This window comes from Anolis carolinensis, chromosome 3 (genome assembly GCF_035594765.1).
Source record: "Anolis carolinensis isolate JA03-04 chromosome 3, rAnoCar3.1.pri, whole genome shotgun sequence".
Taxonomy (NCBI): Eukaryota; Metazoa; Chordata; class Lepidosauria; order Squamata; family Dactyloidae; genus Anolis; species Anolis carolinensis.
In genome coordinates, this window is record NC_085843.1 from 230,562,636 (window position 1) to 230,582,141 (window position 19,506).

At 47.1% G+C, this 19,506-nt stretch overlaps 1 protein-coding gene across 3 annotated transcripts in view; it reads right to left on the reverse strand.

Moving 5' to 3' along the window:
• Positions 1-19,506, reverse strand: part of as3mt (arsenite methyltransferase) — a 47,393-nt gene that overhangs the window by 12,364 nt on the left and 15,523 nt on the right. For all 3 annotated transcript variants that reach the window (XM_008106568.3, XM_003218509.4, XM_062976312.1), the window contains 3 exons: positions 9,729-9,860; positions 8,356-8,498; positions 6,987-7,106 (listed from right to left, as the gene is read on the reverse strand). In XM_008106568.3, the coding sequence (XP_008104775.2) occupies positions 6,987-7,106; positions 8,356-8,498; positions 9,729-9,860 (395 nt within the window). The remainder of the gene's footprint in view (positions 1-6,986; positions 7,107-8,355; positions 8,499-9,728; positions 9,861-19,506) is intronic.

Below are 19,506 nucleotides of genomic sequence, written 5' to 3' on the forward strand. Positions count from 1 at the left end.
CAAAGCAAGGCTGGAAACGGGAGCGTAGTCCACACACAACCTACTCCCGTAGTTGACGAATTGACTCCGCAAGATTCCTACGAGGGCAAAACACCTAAGTAGGGTCTCGTTTTCCCGCCAGAGAGCAATTCTCTGGGGAACCAGAACCGAAAGCCATTCTCTGAGTCCAGATGCATGACTCCCTAAAGATTCCCATGGGAAGCAGGTTTAATCAACCATTTGTTTGGCCGCGATTCTCAGGCTTCTGCGATTAGCCTGTTGAGCTCCTCTCTGTTGTTGACAATAATCACGGCGAGAAAATGGGGGAGATTTCGGCTCAGGGCTTGTTTGACAAACTTCTGGAAGACAAATCTCCTGCAGGTGCAAGGGCTCCAATTCTGGCTGAGAAAGCTCCAATTCTGGCTGAAACGGTGGGAAACCTAAGTTTTCCTCTTCATCTGTCACAACAGCGCTAGGAACGGGACTACATGGCCCATGAGTCATCACACTATCCCCCTCCTCAAGCCCCCTCTCAAAAATGGGCTCTCTCCCCGAGGTGCGGGGCCGCGGCTTGGCGGGGTAGGTCTGATGGAAGCGGCGGGCTAAATCGGGGGCATGGACTGTGGAAGCGTCTTCCCAAGAGCGTTCTTCGGGGCCAAAACCCACCCAGTCAATGAGATACTGAAGGCGGCGGCGATGAAAGCGAGAATCCAAAATGTCCTGAACCTCGAATTCCTCCTCCCCATCCACCAAAACAGGAGTGGGGGCCGGCCGGTCTGCATCAGGGCGCACACCATCCGCCGGAAGGAGCAGGGAGCGATGAAACACTGGATGGATGCGCATAGAGCGCGGAAGTTGGAGTTTGAAAGTCACGGGGTTAAGTTGCGCCACCACTGGATAGGGACCAATGAAACGGGCATCTAGCTTCCGGCAGGGGCGGTGGGAGGGCAAGAAGCGAGTGGATAGAAAAACCCGGTCTCCTACCTTGATTTCGGGGCCCGGCTGGCGATGATTGTCAGCATGGCGTTTATAGTCCTCCTTGGCTTGATCTAGTTGCTGGAGCAAAAGTTGTTGCACCGCTGTGAGTTCTTGCAGCCAGTCCTCTGCTGAGGGAACTTCTGAGGTCTCAATGACAGAAGGAAAGAAACGTGGATGGAAGCCGTAGTTTGCAAAGAACGGGGTTTCTTTAGTTGAAGCCTGGACACCATTGTTGTAGGCAAACTCCGACAGCGGCAACAGGGAAACCCAATTGTCCTGCTGATAGTTTACATAACAGCGAAGGTATTGTTCCAAGGTGGCATTGGTGCGCTCAGTTTGCCCATCCGTTTGGGGATGGTGAGCCGAAGATAAACGAGAGTCTATGCCCAATAGTTTTTGTAGTGCCTTCCAGAAACGGGAGGTGAATTGAGACCCACGGTCTGTGACCAAGCTCTTGGGCAACCCATGTAATCTGAAAACATGTTGAAGGAATAAATCTGCAGTCTCTTTGGCCGTGGGGAGGCCATCGCAGGGAATGAAATGGGCTAACTTGGTGAAAAGGTCCACCACCACTAGGATCGTGGTGAATCCAAGGGAAGGTGGTAGGTCAGTGATAAAATCCGCAGAAATTATTTCCCATGGACGGGATGGGGTAGGAAGGGGATGCAGTAACCCCGAGGGCTTCTCCCTTCTTATCTTGGAACGCTGGCATACCGGGCAGGTGTTGACACATTTTTCCACATCCTTGCGGATCTTGGGCCACCAGAAATCTCTTAGGATCAAATGCATGGTTTTAAATAGTCCGAAATGCCCTGCTGGCTTGCAGTCATGACACAGACGAAGTGCCTTTTCCCTGCTCGGTCCTGGAGGGATGTAGACGTGATTTCTATAGCAAAGTAACCCATCCTTAAGCGAGAAGGGAAATTGTAGTCCTTGGCGAAGTTGATCCTGAGCCCATGCATCCGCCTGTTGACTGGCCCTGATTTCCTGAGCACAAAGGGGCCCTGGAGAAGAGGGAGTTGATTCAATTGGAGTGGATTTGGTGTTCCCCACTGTGAGCGTGGCAAAGTTCTCGGGCTGCAGCAATTGGGATTCAAAGGTCTCTGCGCCCTGCAGTATATTCTGGTTTCCGTGATAGAGCATCTGCTTGCTTGGTCTGAGCTGGGGTTACATAATGAATCTGGAAGTCAAAACGCTCAAAGAATAAAGCCCAGCGCTGTTGCCTCTGATTTAACTTGCGGGCAGTTCTTAGATGTTCTAGATTCCGATGATCAGTATGGACCTCAATGGGAAATTTGGCCCCTTCTAACCAATGTCTCCAAGTTTCGAAGGCTGCCTTTATGGCCAAAAGTTCTTTTTCCCAAATAGTGTAATTTCTCTCTGGGGCTGTTAGTTGACGGGAGTAAAAGGCACAAGGGTGAAGATGATCTCCCACTGGTTGCAAGAGTACAGCCCCAATTGCCACATCGGAGGCGTCAGCCTGTACAACAAAAGGGGTTTTAGGATCTGGGTGCTGAAGGATTGGCTGGGACGTGAATAATTTCTTTAGTTGCTGGAACCCTTTCTCTGCTTGCTCCGTCCAGCGAAAAGGCTGTTTCCCACGGATGCAGCTGGTGATTGGATCAGACCAGCGGGCAAAGTCTGGAATGAACTTGCGGTAATAGTTCGCGAACCCCAAAAAAGTTGCACCTCTTTCTTGTTGGTTGGCGCCCGCCATTCCAATACTGCTGTAACCTTTGCTGGGTCCATGGAGAGCCCTAGTGGTGAGACACGGTATCCCAGAAAATCTACCTCTTGTAGATCAAAAGCGCATTTTTCCAACTTGGCATAAAGTCCATGATCCCGCAATCGTTGTAACACCATTCTGACGTGGTTCTCATGTTCTGATTGTGATCTAGAAAACACCAAAAAATTGTCCAGGTAGATGATCAAGAACCGATCTAGATAGTCCTGAAATATATCATTGACAAAATGCTGGAACGTTGCGGGAGCTCCACATAAACCATAATTCATGACCAGGGACTCGAATAATCCGAATTTAGTCTGGAAGGCGGTTTTCCACTCGTCCCCCTCCCTGATGCGAACTAGATTATAAGCCCCCCGAAGATCCAGCTTGGTGTAAACCGTGGCCCCTCGTAGCCGATCTAATAGGTCCGAGATCAAAGGCAGGGGATAGCGGTTCCGCTTAGTGATATTGTTCAATGCTCTATAGTCCACCACCAAGCGTAGGTCCCCTGACTTCTTTTTCACAAACATCACTGGGGAAGCGGCTGGGGATTGAGAGGGTCTGATGAACCCCTTGCGGAGGTTTGACTCTATGAACTCCCTGAGAGCTTCTTGCTCTGGTTCAGTCAAGGAGTAGAGGTGTCCTCGCGGGATCGGGGCCCCCTCCACCAAGTCAATGGCACAGTCATAAGGCCTATGCGGGGGTAGTCTCTCGGCTTCCTTTTCATTGAAAACATCCCAAAAGTCTGAGTATTTCTTGGGCAAGGTGATGATGGATTCAGCGTCTGTGGCATGACAGACCTTGGCTACAAGACAATGATTTTGGCAATATTTAGAAGCAAACTGCAGTTCTCTGTTGGTCCAAGAGATGCTAGGGTCGTGGAGTGTCAGCCATGGGATTCCCAAAATCACAGGGAAGTGGGGAACCTCGGTAACAAAGAAGGAGATCTCTTCCATGTGTTCCCTTATCCACATTCTGGTGGGCTCAGACCATTGGCTTACTGGACCTGTCTTTAGGGGGCGGCCATCTATGGCTTGCACCACCCGGGCGTTCTTGAAATCGTGATATTGTAATCCCAGAGAGTCGGCATACTCTCTATCAATGAAATTGTTTGTCGCTCCTGAGTCCATCATGGCATGGATCATGACGGGTCCTTTTTTCGCTGACCACAAGGTGACCACTAGGAGAAATAGGACCCCGGTTGGCGGCTCTTGAGTGGGGTTTTTGACCGGGTTGGCGAGCCTCTCTACGCCCGGTCGCTGGCTTCCCCCGCCGGCTTTGCGCCAGCCGCCTCGGAGGCCTTCGTCTCCATGGAGGACGCCGCCGCCAGACGAGCGGCGGGCTTTCCTTTGGCTGGACACTCTCTGGCAAAGTGGCCCCCGTTTCCGCAGTACCAACAGAGGTTTAAACGTTGGCGGCGGGCCTTTTCGGCAAGATCTAGTCTGGGACGCACATTGCCCAACTGCATCGGCACCTCCTCGCTGCCTCTGGGGTATGGGGCTGGTGGCGGGGGTCTCCACACTGGACGCGGCTGGATGCCGGGCGGAGCGGGAGGTTTTGCTCCAGCTCTTCCACTCTGGCCTCAGATCCACTGTTTTCTGTTGGCAAGCATGACTTCAGCTCGTAAACATTGATCAATGAGTCTTTCAAGAGAGTTTGGAGGGTCCACTTTGGAGATTTCCTCCAACATCTCGATGTTAAGACCCTCCCGAAACTGTCCTCTGAGGGCTATGTCATTCCAGCCGGTGTTTTGGGCCAGCACTCGGAACTCGGCTATGTTCTGGGACAAGGGCCTGTCCCCTTGGGAAAGGCGCCGGAGTTTGTGGCCGGCCGCCTCTAAATTGTCCTCGATCCCCCAAGTCGCCTTAAGGTGATCCAAGAAGTTTAGCGCGGAACTTAGATGCGGGGAGGCTTGATCGAACAGTGCCGTCGCCCAATTGGCCGCTGGCCCGTCTAGGAGACTATAAATCCATGCCACCTTGATGTCTTCTTGGGGAAACTCAGCATTTCGGGCCTCTAGGTATGCCTGGCATTGGCGACGGAAAACATGAACCTTGGAAGCCTCTCCAGAAAACTTGGTGGGCAACGCCAGGGCAGGGAGACGGGCTCCACGTTCCTTCAAGCCCCGTATTTCTCCCTCCTGCGCATGGAGCATATCACGGATCCTGTCCACTTCATCCTTGGCGATGGTGTAGCTGAGTGGTTGGTCACCCGGTCCGGCTCCGGTAGACATTCTGGCCTAGGTTAAATGGTGCTTAGGGTGGCGGAGTCAAACTGTCGCGACCCAGGCTGCAGAGCACCAATAACCATACACAGAGGCCAGAATCTATCTAATATCTTTATTAAGGAAATATGTAAAGTCAATAAAAATAAGTGCAGAATAAAGTTCAGAAGAAGACCTTTCGGGAAAGGTCAATTATAGTCCAGGAAAACAATGTCCAATATGAAATATTAAGGTCCAAAGTTATAATCCAGTAACCGAAACACTCACTTTGCCAAGCAAAGTGAGGGGAGAAGACAAGGTCCTTTAGTCCATGAAACTTAGGCAAGGCAAGGAAATAACTTGATTCTTGGATACAAGGCTTAATTCAAGGCAACAAAGAACAAGGAGCAAAAACAGGATCCTTGGTAAATTCGTGGCGAGGTCCGGAAGGCAAGGCTGGGTTCGTGAAGCAAAACAAGGTCCTGAGAAGCAAAGCAAGGCTGGAAACGGGAGCGTAGTCCACACACACCCTACTCCCGTAGTTGACGAATTGACTCCGCAAGATTCCTACGAGGGCAAAACACCTAAGTAGGGTCTCGTTTTCCCGCCAGAGAGCAATTCTCTGGGGAACCAGAACCGAAAGCCATTCTCTGAGTCCAGATGCATGACTCCCTAAAGATTCCCATGGGAAACAGGTTTAATCAACCATTTGTTTGGCCGCGATTCTCAGGCTTCTGCGATTAGCCTGTTGAGCTCCTCTCTGTTGTTGACAATAATCACGGCGAGAAAATGGGGGAGATTTCGGCTCAGGGCTTGTTTGACAAACTTCTGGAAGACAAATCTCCTGCAGGTGCAAGGGCTCCAATTCTGGCTGAGAAAGCTCCAATTCTGGCTGAAACGGTGGGAAACCTAAGTTTTCCTCTTCATCTGTCACAACAGCGCTAGGAACGGGACTACATGGCCCATGAGTCATCACAATGAAGCAGAGAGTATTTAAGGATCGAGACATCCGTAGGGAGGGATATCAAGGTGCTTGTTTATAAAACTATTGTCCTCCCAACCCTGTTATATGCCTGCAAAACATGGACTGTCTACAGATGTCGCACTCAACTCCTGGAATGATTCCATCAGCATTGCCTCCAAAAAATCCTGCAAATCTCTTGGGAAGACAGGCGGACAAATGTCATTGTGCTGGAAGAAGCAAAAACCACCAGCATTGAAGAGATGCTCCTACACCATCAACTCCACTGGACTGGCCACGTTGTCTGAATGCTCAATCACCGTCTCTCAAAGCAGTTATTATATTCCCAACTCCAGAATGAGAAACGGAATGTTGGTGGACAGGAAAAGAGACTTAAAGATGGATTTAAAGTTAACCTTAAAAACTGTGGCATAGACATGGAGAACTAGCAAGCCCTGGACCTTGAGCACTCTAGCTGGAGATCAGCTGTGACCAGCAGAGCTGTGGAATTTGAAGAGGCATGAACGGAGGGTGAAAGGGAGAAACGTGCCAAGAGGAAGGCGTGTCAAGCCAACCCTGACTGGGACCGCCTTCCACCTGGAAATCGATGTCTTCACAGCAGAAGAACATGCAGGTCAATATTAGGTTTCTACAGTTACCTATGTACCCACCACCTGGACACTACACTTGGAAGGCCATCATACTCTGACAATGAAGGCTCGCCTAAGGAAAGGTATTGGGGTGTTTTTCCCCACAGGAAAGAGGTGCTTTTGATAGAAAAAAGACATTTACTGGGCAACACAGCTGAGATGCAAATTTATCAGGCCTTAGCAGAAACAGATTTTCTCCTCCAGTCCCTCAGCTCCAAACTGGAAGAGGCTTTTCAAAAAGATTAGCTTTAAAACTCACACATTTCTTCATCCTATAAAGAATTATAAATATACTGCCGCCAACTTCAGAATGGTCAGAACATGAAGATGGGAAATTATTATATTTCTGCTACAACTCCCAGTGGCCATGCTACTTTGGATATTCTGGTCGGTGTAGTCAAAAGAAGCCATTCTTTCAAGCTGCATGTTCTTGGAAAGGCTAGTTTAGATACAATCATACTTTTCCTGTTGCTAAAGACTCTAACAAACCTTTTGTCTCCCAGGAGTAGGTTGCTTCTTCCCCAATGGTTGGATCAGGAACTTTGCAGAAAATCTGGAGTTCTGCAGAATAGCTGCTGTCTCCTCATCAACATCCACAATTTCTCCTTGCTTAAGGAAGGAGAAAGAAAGGAAATGCACAGCAGTTATTGGCTAGTCATAATGAGGTCAGTTGGATATAAACAGGCATGGGCAAACTTTTTGACAGAGGGGCCACATTGCATTTTAAAGTTTGACAGATGGGCTGGGCCAGTGGCAGATGAATGGAGAATGTTTGTATAAACTAATATAAATTGCATGCAAAAGCTATAACATAAAGTTTTCCCTTTAAAGTGCAGCCAAAGCAACAAGTATAGAAAATAATGATCTATTTGTTGATTGTCACAGGAACTTATCCCTATTCATACCATATTATTTATGTCTCTAGTTCCAAAGAAATAATACCCAGGAAGGAGCACATCTGCTTTACTGACTGAGATAGACTTGTGTTTTAATTCAATGCTTACTTTGATTTCCGAATTTTGACAATAAGTAGTTTCAGAGCACAACTACATTCTGGAGCAAAAGGTCAGAGGGCACGAATTATCTGAATTTGTATCATAATTTTACTGAATTACATTCTCCTTCAGTACTACCTGAGCTTAGAAATGTTCATTTCAGGCTGGAATCTTTGCACACTGAGAATTGTAGTCTGAGAAAAGTAACATTTCTGTGCTGTGATTTTTACATCTATCCACCGGGAACAAAGCATGCTTTGAGTGCATGGCATGAAGAACACATTAGCAATATGCTATTACTCACATCCCTTCTTGGGTAAGGCAATTAAAATGGCTGAGGAATAAATAACTTAATTTTAAGAAGGCTGCTAAAATCAAGACAATTCATAATGCATTACTAACAAGAACAAAAGGAAAACAGGAAGAGAGTAAATGGCAGAATTGGTGCTTTTAAGAGAAAGGGAAATAGAGAATAAACATTTTTTGTGTGGACAATGACTCCATGACCAGAATGGCCAGGGCTCCCCGTGTCCTTGACTTCAGCATGGGGTGCCTTCAACTCGGTAATTTCCATTGCTAGCACATGGAATTTGGCTCTGGATATGTCTAATATAACTTGCACTAATCTTGTGAAATAGAACACTGACCTGTAAGATCTAACTTAATGAGTCATATTTGACATTAATAAAATTCTACCCAATACAGTAACTCCTTACCACCACCAAGCTATAGCAGAATTATCCACAAGCTCTTTAAAAATTAAATGAGTATGACTATAGTGAAAGGATGCATTTTTTTTGCTTTCTTCAGATTCTCTTCTCTTGATGTTCATTATGACAAAGTCCTAAGTCCCAGACCTGTACCTTGAACCTGTAGTTGACATCAAACTCTAGTTCCTTTTCATGCCCAGTGATTCCTCCTTTGTAAATAACCTCACACCGTTGTGCTGTGCTATCCTTGGAGATCTTGAAGAGGCGGAAAGTAGCAGATACAAACTGGTAATTGCCTATAATGAGAGCATAGGGGCTTGCATCATAACTACAGTCAGAGATAAGACAGTGCAATTCACATTTTAGATGTGGGCAATAGAGGTACCAAAGAGAGAAACAAGATAGGCAGTTTCCAGGATCTCTCATCAAGTATGGCACTGATTTGTGTCTTATGAATTAAGAAATATTAGATTGTCACTGAAGGAAGGAAGGGTAGTTTGAAGCTGATGCAATGTTGTAAAACAGCTTTCCTAAACTGCCTGTTATACAACATCCCATTGCACTCAATACAATACAATACAATCCCCTCTTGTCTTTCCCTTAAAAACAGCCACATGGTGAAGCAGCCATTATCATAGGGGTGTGTGAAAGAATTGACTATTTTCCCAGTGCTGTTTCTCTCCTCATAACTATTTACCCTAAACCAATTATCCATATAGTCATACATGCACAATACAAAAACGTGTTATTTTTCCCTTTCTTAATAGCATCTTTTGGATAGGCATTTTCATCATGAAATTGGTGCGAGAAGAAAATAGTAGTGCAAACCCACACCACTGACAACATGACTCAAATTGCCTATAGACATATTACATGGGTGTGTATGTGTGCGTCTAAAATATATTCTAAAGATCACATGCAAATACTATACACATTCCCAAAAGGTAACCGTAAAATGTGGCAACAGGTGGTACTTCAGATGTTGTTAGATTTCTATTCCTTTCAATACCAGCCAGTCTAGACAATGCTGTAGTAGGAGTTCAGTCTAGTATCTCCTGGAAGGTCACAATTTTCCATCCCATCACAGTGTTGCATGTCATATTAATGAACCCTGAATGCAAAAATAGTACTGTAATTCCCCCACCAAACAAAGATATATAGACAGATATATTTAAATAGATAAGATTATTGATTTTAACACGTACAGTAGTTATATGCTTCTTGTTTAGATTTTAACATTTGGTTTTACATGTATGTTAGGCATTGAATTTTGCCAATATTATGTTGTAAAGCGCTTTGAGTCCCCCCAGGGGTGAGAAAAGTGGTACATAAATACAGTAAGTAAGTAAATAAATAAATAAATAAATAAATAAGAGTTTCTGGACACTCTCATACACCATAAGTATATGGATATGTCTTACATAGTCCAAGGACAAAAGTGGTGCAGGCCTAGGATGATATCTGCCATGAGAATGATACCACAGGCTGAGGGGAGGCTAGCTATGCATTATAAGCACAGTTCTTACCCACAATATTTTCCAGTTCCTTGTTGCCAAGGGTTATCCGGGAGGCGGTCACCAACCGAGGTGGCTGGAATCCGACTTCCTTGGCAATGTTGTAAAGATCCTGCCACCATAAGGCTCCTGCTAGGCATTCACCTAAAGGTGACACAAGGACAAAAAAGAACAAAGTGGACATTCCAAATAAGCATGAAAAAATATGTATCTCAGAAGGCAGATTATACAGGAGAGAATTGTCCAGTTCTCCAGGTGATGCTGGACTGTTACTTTCACCCTAGGTATTGCTGAAGAATGCTGGGAGTTACAGTTCAACAACATCTGGAGCACTGCCTGATTCTCATCTCTGACTCAGAAGGAGAACCAAGTCCTATCCACCTCCACCATTTTGGTTTTCTAAGGACTACACATGACTTACAAAAGAAAGAAGGAATTTACAGTCCTTTGTTGTTTTATCTGATGCAGTAACTTTAGAAAAATTGAAGGCTCCCAAACATAGGTATGCATGATTCAAGGATAACAATATGTAAGTACATTTTCCCCACCATACCTCCCACAAAAGAAGTGTCAAACTGTAGAACAACTTCCCCACATTCTCATACTTGAGGAACATAGGATACCTGGGAGGAATGAACATTTGCATGAAATTCTAAGCAGAGATAGGATCCTATGACAGTTTCCTTACACATGCGTGTGAGTGATAGTCTCCTCTATCTGGGTTGGCCCAAAACTCCACGCTTGGGGATCTTGCTGCTCACCCTGCCCTTGTTCCCCAATTATTTTCCTTGCAGGATTACATTTCTGGGCCCCCGATGACTTCCTAAATGTGGGCTTGCAGCTGGGTTGTTATGTGGGTTTTTTCATATTGGAATGTGTGGCGTGACTCCAATTCAGGCTTGATAGAGACTCAGAGATGGGTTTAAAATAACAACAGAACTAGGATTGTTGAGTTTCGCAGAAAAATCCACTCTTTTAGCTAAACCCAGTCTATTCTTTTGTAAATCAAAAACCCTTTTTGCTTCAGCTCCAATTCTTCTCTCTATCATCTCAAAGCTCTGTCTTTGTCAACAGACTCAGGCCCCTTCCACAAAGCTGTATAAAATCGACTGGGTTATATGGCAGTATTGGCTCAGTTAACCCAGTTCAAAACTGATTATTGTGGATTATCTTCCTTGATATTCTAGGTTATGTGGCTGTATGGAAGGGCCCTCTGTCAGCCCAAGTTCAGCCTGTGTCTGAATCTCACAGAGGCAAGCCTCTGCCTGTCAAGGACAGAACGCCACAAGATTCAAAGTAACAGAGTTTATTAGATTACAGAACTCAAAAATGCCCGTAAAACACAAGGGCCAGGCAGTTTTTGCCTTTAGGAGCAAAAAGGGGCAAAAGTAAATGTTCAAAAGATAAACCGGATTAAACCGGAGTTTAATCCGGGTAAAAACAAACTGCTTGCTTCAGCCTGGGTATAAACGAAACGAAAGCCAAGGAACAAAAGATACAAAGAATGCAACTAATTGGCAGCAGATTCCTCTCTGCTGCCAACACTGTGCTTAGAGTAACTTGCGTCGCTCCCCCACACACACAGCAGACAGGGTCTCCAACACGAGTAAATCAGCCAAGGATTGTAGCAGTTGAGTAGACCAGTTCCGTTCCGTAGATCAAAGCCAGAAGCAGACGTTTGTAGTTTTTCCAAGTCCAAGAAGGGGAGGAAGACAAGCCGTGGTCAGTTCAGTCCGAGTTCTCAAAGCAGGAGATGGCGTCCGTCAAGAAGACGACGGAAGGTCAAGCTAATAAGAGTAAGCACAGGTTTGCACAAACAAATGCCCACACAATCCCTCCCGCCGTCTGACCCTGGATTCCAATCAACTTACGTCACAGCACAGGAAAGCACACAAGTCTTCAGGGAAGCGTCCCACACACACACGGATCCCAAGCGTTTGCCCAGATTACCTTGCCCAACGCAATTTGCAATTGCTCTCAAGCCCCATTTTATGCCAGTTACAAATCTTCATCACTGTCAGCTGTCCTCCTTAACCCGGGCGTTTCCTCATCACTTTCCTCGTCAGAGCTGGAACACCTCTGACTACGCCCAACAGCATCTCCAGCTGTGGATCCCGTCCCATCCCTCCAGCTAAACCATGGGTCTAATCCTGAAGGTCCCCATTCATCTTCTGTCCCATCATGGCCAGTGGCACCCACTTCCTCCCTTACCCGAGTCCAATCCATCTCATCCTCCTCTGAGCTAACCAGCCCCTCCTCCATTCTCTCCGTAAACCCTTCGAAAGACTCCTCGTCAGATGGTGCTGCAAATATGTCTCGCAGTCTTTTTCTCTCTCGCTCCTCGAGAGTATCTGACTCTCGAGGAGTCTTACGCCCACGTCTGTCAGTAACAGAGCCATGAGGCTCAATCATAACACTATCCCCTCTCACAAAGGCCTCCTCCCCCGATGGCGGAGAAGTGGCAGTGATACCCTCCGCTATAGCACCACGACGACTAGAGGTATCAAGTTTCAACAGTGAACGATGAAAGACTGGATGGACCTTTAAACTAGACGGTAAACGCAAACGAAACGCAACAGAAGAAATCTTTTTAACGATAGGAAAGGGACCCAAATACCGAGGCGCAAACTTTCCCCCAGCCTGTTTAATATGTTTGGAAGATAACCACACCAGATCCCCTTCTTCCAACTCCTCCCCTGCCTGCCTGTGGCGGTCAGCCTGAGTCTTCTGCGTTGCCTTAGCTTCCAACAGTAAGCGACGGGCAACATCATGCAATGCAGCCATTTCCGAAGAGCGGTACACAGGGTCCGAAGAGACCACATTGGTCGACGGCGCCACACCTCCCCGTGGGTGAAAACCATAAGTTAGCTCAAATGGCGTATGCTGACTAGACGTGTGCACCGCATTGTTGTAAGCAAATTCCGCCACCGGTAACCACTTTACCCAAGCCGTGGGTTGATCTAAACAAAAACAACGCAGATACTGCTCTAAGAGCCCATTAACCCGTTCCGACTGTCCATCCGTTTGCGGATGGAAAGCTGAAGACACGTTTAACTTAGTCCCCAAACACTCATGGAAGTGTTTCCAAAAGCGTGACACAAATTGCGGAGCCCTATCTGAAATAATCACCTCGGGTGCTCCGTGCAAACGATAGATGTGCTTTGTAAATAGTAAGGCCAACGTAGGGGCCGCCGGAATGGTTGAACAAGGAATAAAATGAGCCAGTTTACTAAATAAATCCACCACCACCCAAATACAAGTATAACCCCCAGACTTAGGCAAATCTGAAATAAAATCCATGGAAATGATTTGCCATGGCCTCTCCGGAACAGGTAAAGACGATAACAACCCTCTAGGGCGCCCAACAGGCGTCTTACTCTGCTGACAAACGGCGCAGCTGTCACAAAAGCGCAGAATGTCTTGCCGCATCTTTGGCCACCAGTAGCTCCTGGTGATAAGCTGTACGGTCTTGAACCTGCCAAAGTGCCCAGCCATGGGTTCGTCATGGTGGGCTCTAATCACCTCCAACCTGAGGGTCCCTACTGGTACGTAAACCTGCCCCCTACGCACCAATACCCCGTCTTGATCCTGGAGATGCGGCAGTATGGTACGGTTACCTGCAGAGAGCAGCATCAGTTGCTCCTGAGTCCACACATCATCCTTCTGAGCCTCAAGGATCTGGTCATGTAACCCAAGCTCATTATCTACAACACACAGAGAGGCAGTAGGCAAGATGGTCTGACATACTACCTGCTCATTGGTCTTAAATTCCGGCTTGCGGGATAAAGCATCGGCCCGCAAGTTTGCCTTCCCCTCCACGAACTGCACCTTGAAGTTAAACCTGGAGAAAAACAAAGCCCAGCGGATTTGACGCTGGTTTAACTTCTTTGCTGTTTGCAAGTGCTCTAAGTTCTTGTGATCAGATCTGACCACGATCTGGTGCCGTGCCCCTTCAAGCCAGTGCCGCCACACCTCAAACGCCACCTTAATCGCCAACAACTCCTTCTCCCATATGGTATAGTTCTGCTCGAAGGGTGTTAGTTGCCGCGAGTAAAATCCACAGGGACGCAAGGTCCCTGAGGAATCCTTCTGAGACAATACAGCCCCCAACGCGTAGCTAGAAGCGTCCGCTTCTACCACGAACGGTCTGTCAACATCAGGATGGGTTAGTATGTTGTCCGATTGAAAACTAGACTTTAGTTGTAGAAACGCCTCGTGAGCTTCCCGCCCCCACACAAATGGCTGTTTCTTGCGCAGAAGCTGCGTCAAAGGTACCGTGAGCTTTGCAAAATTCGGAATAAACTCCCGGTAGTAATTAGCGAAACCCAAGAACCTTTGTACATCCTTCTTAGTCTTCAGCTCCTGCCATGAGTTGACGGCGTCAACCTTATGTGGGTCCATTTTAAGTTCCCTACCTGACACTACATGACCTAGGAACTCCACTTCAGGCACATGAAAGACGCACTTGGAAGCCTTGGCGAAAAGCCCATTAGCCCGCAGTCGGTGCAGAACCTGCTTGACATGTTGACGATGTTCTTTCTCGTCCTTAGAAAAAATCAAGATATCATCCAAATAAATCACTAAAAATTGGTCAATTAGGTCCCTGAACACATCGTTCATGAACCTCTGGAATACCGCAGGAGCATTACAAAGCCCAAAAGGCATGACTCGGAACTCGTGGCATCCGAAACACGTGTTAAATGCCGTCTTCCATTCATCCCCTTCCCGTATACGGATTAAGTTATAGGCCCCCCGCAGGTCAAGCTTGGTAAAGACCTTAGCCCCTTGCACCCTTGATAACAGTTCCGAGATTAAAGGCAGCGGGTACCTATCCCGAATGGTGTATTTGTTTAGGATCCGATAATCGCAGACCAACCTAAGTTCCCCAGTCTTTTTGGCTACAAAGAATACCGGTGCCGCAGTTGGAGAACTAGATGGGCGAATAAACCCCTTGGCTAAATTTTCATCTAGAAACTCCCGCAAAGCTTGCCTTTCCGGTACAGTCAAGGCATACAGCCTCCCTGCTGGCAGTCTCGCACCTTCTGCCAACTTGATGGCGCAATCATATGGCCTGTGCGGTGGTAATTTGTCCGCTTCTCTTTTACAAAATACATCAGAGAACTCCCCATACTCAGCAGGCACTCCCTCCATATCAGAATGAGTAACATTTAGAGTGCAACAATCCTGCCTCTTTAAGATCACTTTACGTGTTGCCCAATCTACTTGTGGGTTTACTACAGCTAGCCAATCCATCCCCAGGATCACATCATATCTAGGCAAGCTCGTAATATCCCACACAAACGTTCCCGTTACTCCCTGCACCTCCCACGTTACTGCTGAGGTTTCATGGTTAACCACCCCAGTCTCCAGCAGTCTCCCATCTGCTCCTTCCACCCACACGTCGCATGCCTTGCGCACTCTAGGAATGCCATGCTTCTTAGCAAACTCAATATCTACATAGGAGACCGTAGCCCCTGAGTCCAGCAGTGCCAAAGTAGAAACAAGTTCCCTTCCCCCAACAGATAATGTAATGGGTACGAAAACATGCTTCCTCCCCTCAGTTGACTGCTTGAGGAGCCCTAGTGCGTTGGACTCACGTCGCACTAGGGCTGGCCTTTTCCCGAAAGCTGGGAAGGTTTCACATTACAATTTTTGGCAAAATGCCCAGCATTCCCACAGTACAAACACAAGCCCAGCTGCCTCCTACGGCTCTTTTCCTCTGTAGACAGCTTTTTAAAGACCCCAAGCTCCATGGGCTCTTCCCCCATCACCACAGGTGCCCTGGTTACATGCATGGGTGGCGCACACATTGCTTTTGAGTGTTTACGAGCCTCGAACCTTGCGTCTAAACGCAGCACCTTAGCTACTAAGGCGTCCCAGCTTTCAGCCGGCTCCAAGCGTGCTAATTCATCCTGGAGCATATCACTTAACCCGGCAGTAAATAAAAGCATGAATGCATTTTCCCCCCAATCCAGCTGGTGGCGATACAGGTTAAACTTATTTAAGTAATCCAAAACAGTCCCCTTTCCCTGTTTCAACCGATACAGAGCCCACCCAGCGTTCTCCGTGCGGAGAGGATCCCCAAAAGTATCAGTTAACAACTTTTTGAAATTATTCAAATTGTCCTTGACTGGGTCATTTCCCAAAATTAAATTAGTGGCCCATTGTCCTGCGGGACCGGTCAACAAACTCAAAATAAAGGCCACCTTGCTAGTGTCTGTAGGAAAAGCATGAGCACTGAGCTGAGAAAAATAAAGCTCCACTTGTGCCAAAAAGGTTGGCAACTTGCACCTGGTTCCGTCAAAGCGTTCAGGAGTCAAAACATGTCCTTTCACAGCCTGAGCTGTTTGGATAACGGTAAAAGCCGTTTGCAATTGGTCTACTTTGGCCCTTAACTCATCCATCGTCTTCCTGACGGGTTTATTGCTGCAATAAACTTTTTATGGGCGTTGGGCAATCTGTCAAGGACAGAACGCCACAAGATTCAAAGTAACAGAGTTTATTAGATTACAGAACTCAAAAATGCCCGTAAAACACAAGGGCCAGGCAGTTTTTGCCTTTAGGAGCAAAAAGGGGCAAAAGTAAATGTTCAAAAGATAAACCGGATTAAACCGGAGTTTAATCCGGGTAAAAACAAACTGCTTGCTTCAGCCTGGGTATAAACGAAACGAAAGCCAAGGAACAAAAGATACAAAGAATGCAACTAATTGGCAGCAGATTCCTCTCTGCTGCCAACACTGTGCTTAGAGTAACTTGCGTCGCTCCCCCACACACACAGCAGACAGGGTCTCCAACACGAGTAAATCAGCCAAGGATTGTAGCAGTTGAGTAGACCAGTTCCGTTCCGTAGATCAAAGCCAGAAGCAGACGTTTGTAGTTTTTCCAAGTCCAAGAAGGGGAGGAAGACAAGCCGTGGTCAGTTCAGTCCGAGTTCTCAAAGCAGGAGATGGCGTCCGTCAAGAAGACGACGGAAGGTCAAGCTAATAAGAGTAAGCACAGGTTTGCACAAACAAATGCCCACACAATCCCTCCCGCCGTCTGACCCTGGATTCCAATCAACTTACGTCACAGCACAGGAAAGCACACAAGTCTTCAGGGAAGCGTCCCACACACACACGGATCCCAAGCGTTTGCCCAGATTACCTTGCCCAACGCAATTTGCAATTGCTCTCAAGCCCCATTTTATGCCAGTTACAAATCTTCATCACTGTCAGCTGTCCTCCTTAACCCGGGCGTTTCCTCATCACTTTCCTCGTCAGAGCTGGAACACCTCTGACTACGCCCAACAGCATCTCCAGCTGTGGATCCCGTCCCATCCCTCCAGCTAAACCATGGGTCTAATCCTGAAGGTCCCCATTCATCTTCTGTCCCATCATGGCCAGTGGCACCCACTTCCTCCCTTACCCGAGTCCAATCCATCTCATCCTCCTCTGAGCTAACCAGCCCCTCCTCCATTCTCTCCGTAAACCCTTCGAAAGACTCCTCGTCAGATGGTGCTGCAAATATGTCTCGCAGTCTTTTTCTCTCTCGCTCCTCGAGAGTATCTGACTCTCGAGGAGTCTTACGCCCACGTCTGTCAGTAACAGAGCCATGAGGCTCAATCATAACACTGCCTTTTGATGCATCCTGTTGCCCTGTAAGCCCTCCCTATCGTGCTTCACAGCCTCCCCAAATTGTGACTGGTTGCCTTTAAGCCAAGTCTGCCTAGAGAAATAAACCAGCTATAATCTATTCCATAATCTAACTCCACTGGAGGATGACTACCATAATCAACAAATTGTGGTGCATAGGCTGCATGTACACAACTGCCTAAAAAGATCTAATTCCTGAAACATATATGGGTTGAGACCAATGATGTATCAAATATTGGAATGATGAGGCACAATCAGCCCTGTCTTGCTATATCCAGTTTTAAGCAGTACTAATGCATTCCCTTCTCTTTTGTCTCAAAAGAGTATGCCCCACAGCTCCAAAGACACTTCACCGATGTGAAGACCCAGCCAGAAGATAGAATAGGCATAGCATACACTGCTACTGATGGAATGACTGGGGCTCCTTCTACATTGCCATATAAAATGCAGATTATCTGCTTTGAACTGGATTATATGGCAGTGTAGACTCATATAATCCAGTTCAAAGCAGATAATGGGGATTATCTGATTTGATAATCTTGATTATATGGCACTGTAGATGGGCACTCAGTTTACCCAGAAGTCCCACACTAGTGCTGTGCAATAATCTGCCAGGTGAAGCTCCACTGATCAAGGCAGCTGCTGCTCAGGATGGAAGAAGGTGTACCTGCAACCAGACCTTCAGGTCACAGGGTGAAACTGCAACAATGAGGGCCATAGTGTGATGACCCATGGGCCTTGTAGTCCTGCTCATGACATTGTGATGCCTGATGAAGAAGAAAACTTGGGTTTTTTACCTTCCCAGTCAGAACTGGATTCTTCCCAGACAGATTCTTCCCAGCCAGATCTGGGAACCTTGCACCTGCAAGAAGATTATGTTCCAGAAGTATGTCAAACAAATACTGAGGCTACATCTCCAGTGTTTTCTCGCCATGAGTTTTGTAAACAACAGAGAGGCTTGGAAGCAGCCTCGCGCAGGAGTGCGAGAATAATTGCTAAGAATTTGCCAATTAAGCCTACTTTCCATGAGAATCTTTAAGGAGTCAAACATCTGGTCTCAGAGATTAGCTTTCGTTTCTGGTTCCCAGAGAACTGCTCTCGGCGGGAAAGTTAGACTCTATATAGGTGTTTTACCCGCGGAGTAACTTTGCGGAGTCAATTCGTCAGCCTCCGGAGCGAGTTGTGTCTGGACAGCGCGCTCCGTTTCTAGCCTCGTTCCTGCTCAAGCCTTGCCTTGGTTCCAGCCTTCGCTCCTGTTTCCCAGCCTTTGTTTACCAACGGACCTTGCCTTGTTTTCCCAGGACTAAACCTTGCCTTGTTCCACGGATTTTACCAAGTTATTCCACGGACCTTGTTCTTGTTCCTCGTTACCTTGTTCCACGTTTCAAGCCTTGTTTCAAGTATCAAGTTATTTCCTAGCCTTGCTCAAGTTCATGGACTAAAGGACCTTGTCATCTCCCCTCACTTTGCCTGGCAAAGTGAGTGTTTCGGTTATTGGATTACAACTTTGGACCTTAATATTTCATATTGGACATTGTTTCTTTGGACTAATTTTGACCTTCCCTGAAAGGTCTACTTCTGGACTAACTTTTACATTTGCTTTTACTAACTTTATATATTTCCTTAATAAAGATATTAGATAGAATCTGGCCTCTGCGTATGGTTATTGGTGCTCTGTAGCCTGGGTCGTGACAGTTTGACTCCGCCACCCTAAGCACCAATTAACCTCGGCCAGAATGTCTACCGGAGTCGTACCTGGGCCGAGCGGCCAGCCGATTACCTACACCATCGACAAGGATGAGGTGGACCGAATCCGTGATAAGCTCAATGCACAGGATGGAGAAATAAAGGGTTTGAAGGAACGCGGAATCCGTCTTCCGGCCATGGCGTTGCCAACCAAGTTTACTGGAGAAGCTTCTAAGGTTCATGTTTTCCGTCGCCAATGCCAAGCTTATCTAGAGGCCCGTGATGCCGAGTTTCCCCAGGAAGACATCAAGGTGGCGTGGATTTACAGTCTCCTAGACGGGCCAGCGGCTAACTGGGCGACGGCTCTGTTCGACCAAGCCTCCCCACATCTAAGGTCAGCGCAACATTTCTTGGACCACCTTAAGGCGACCTGGGGAATCGAGGACAATTTGGAGGCAGCCGGGCACAAACTC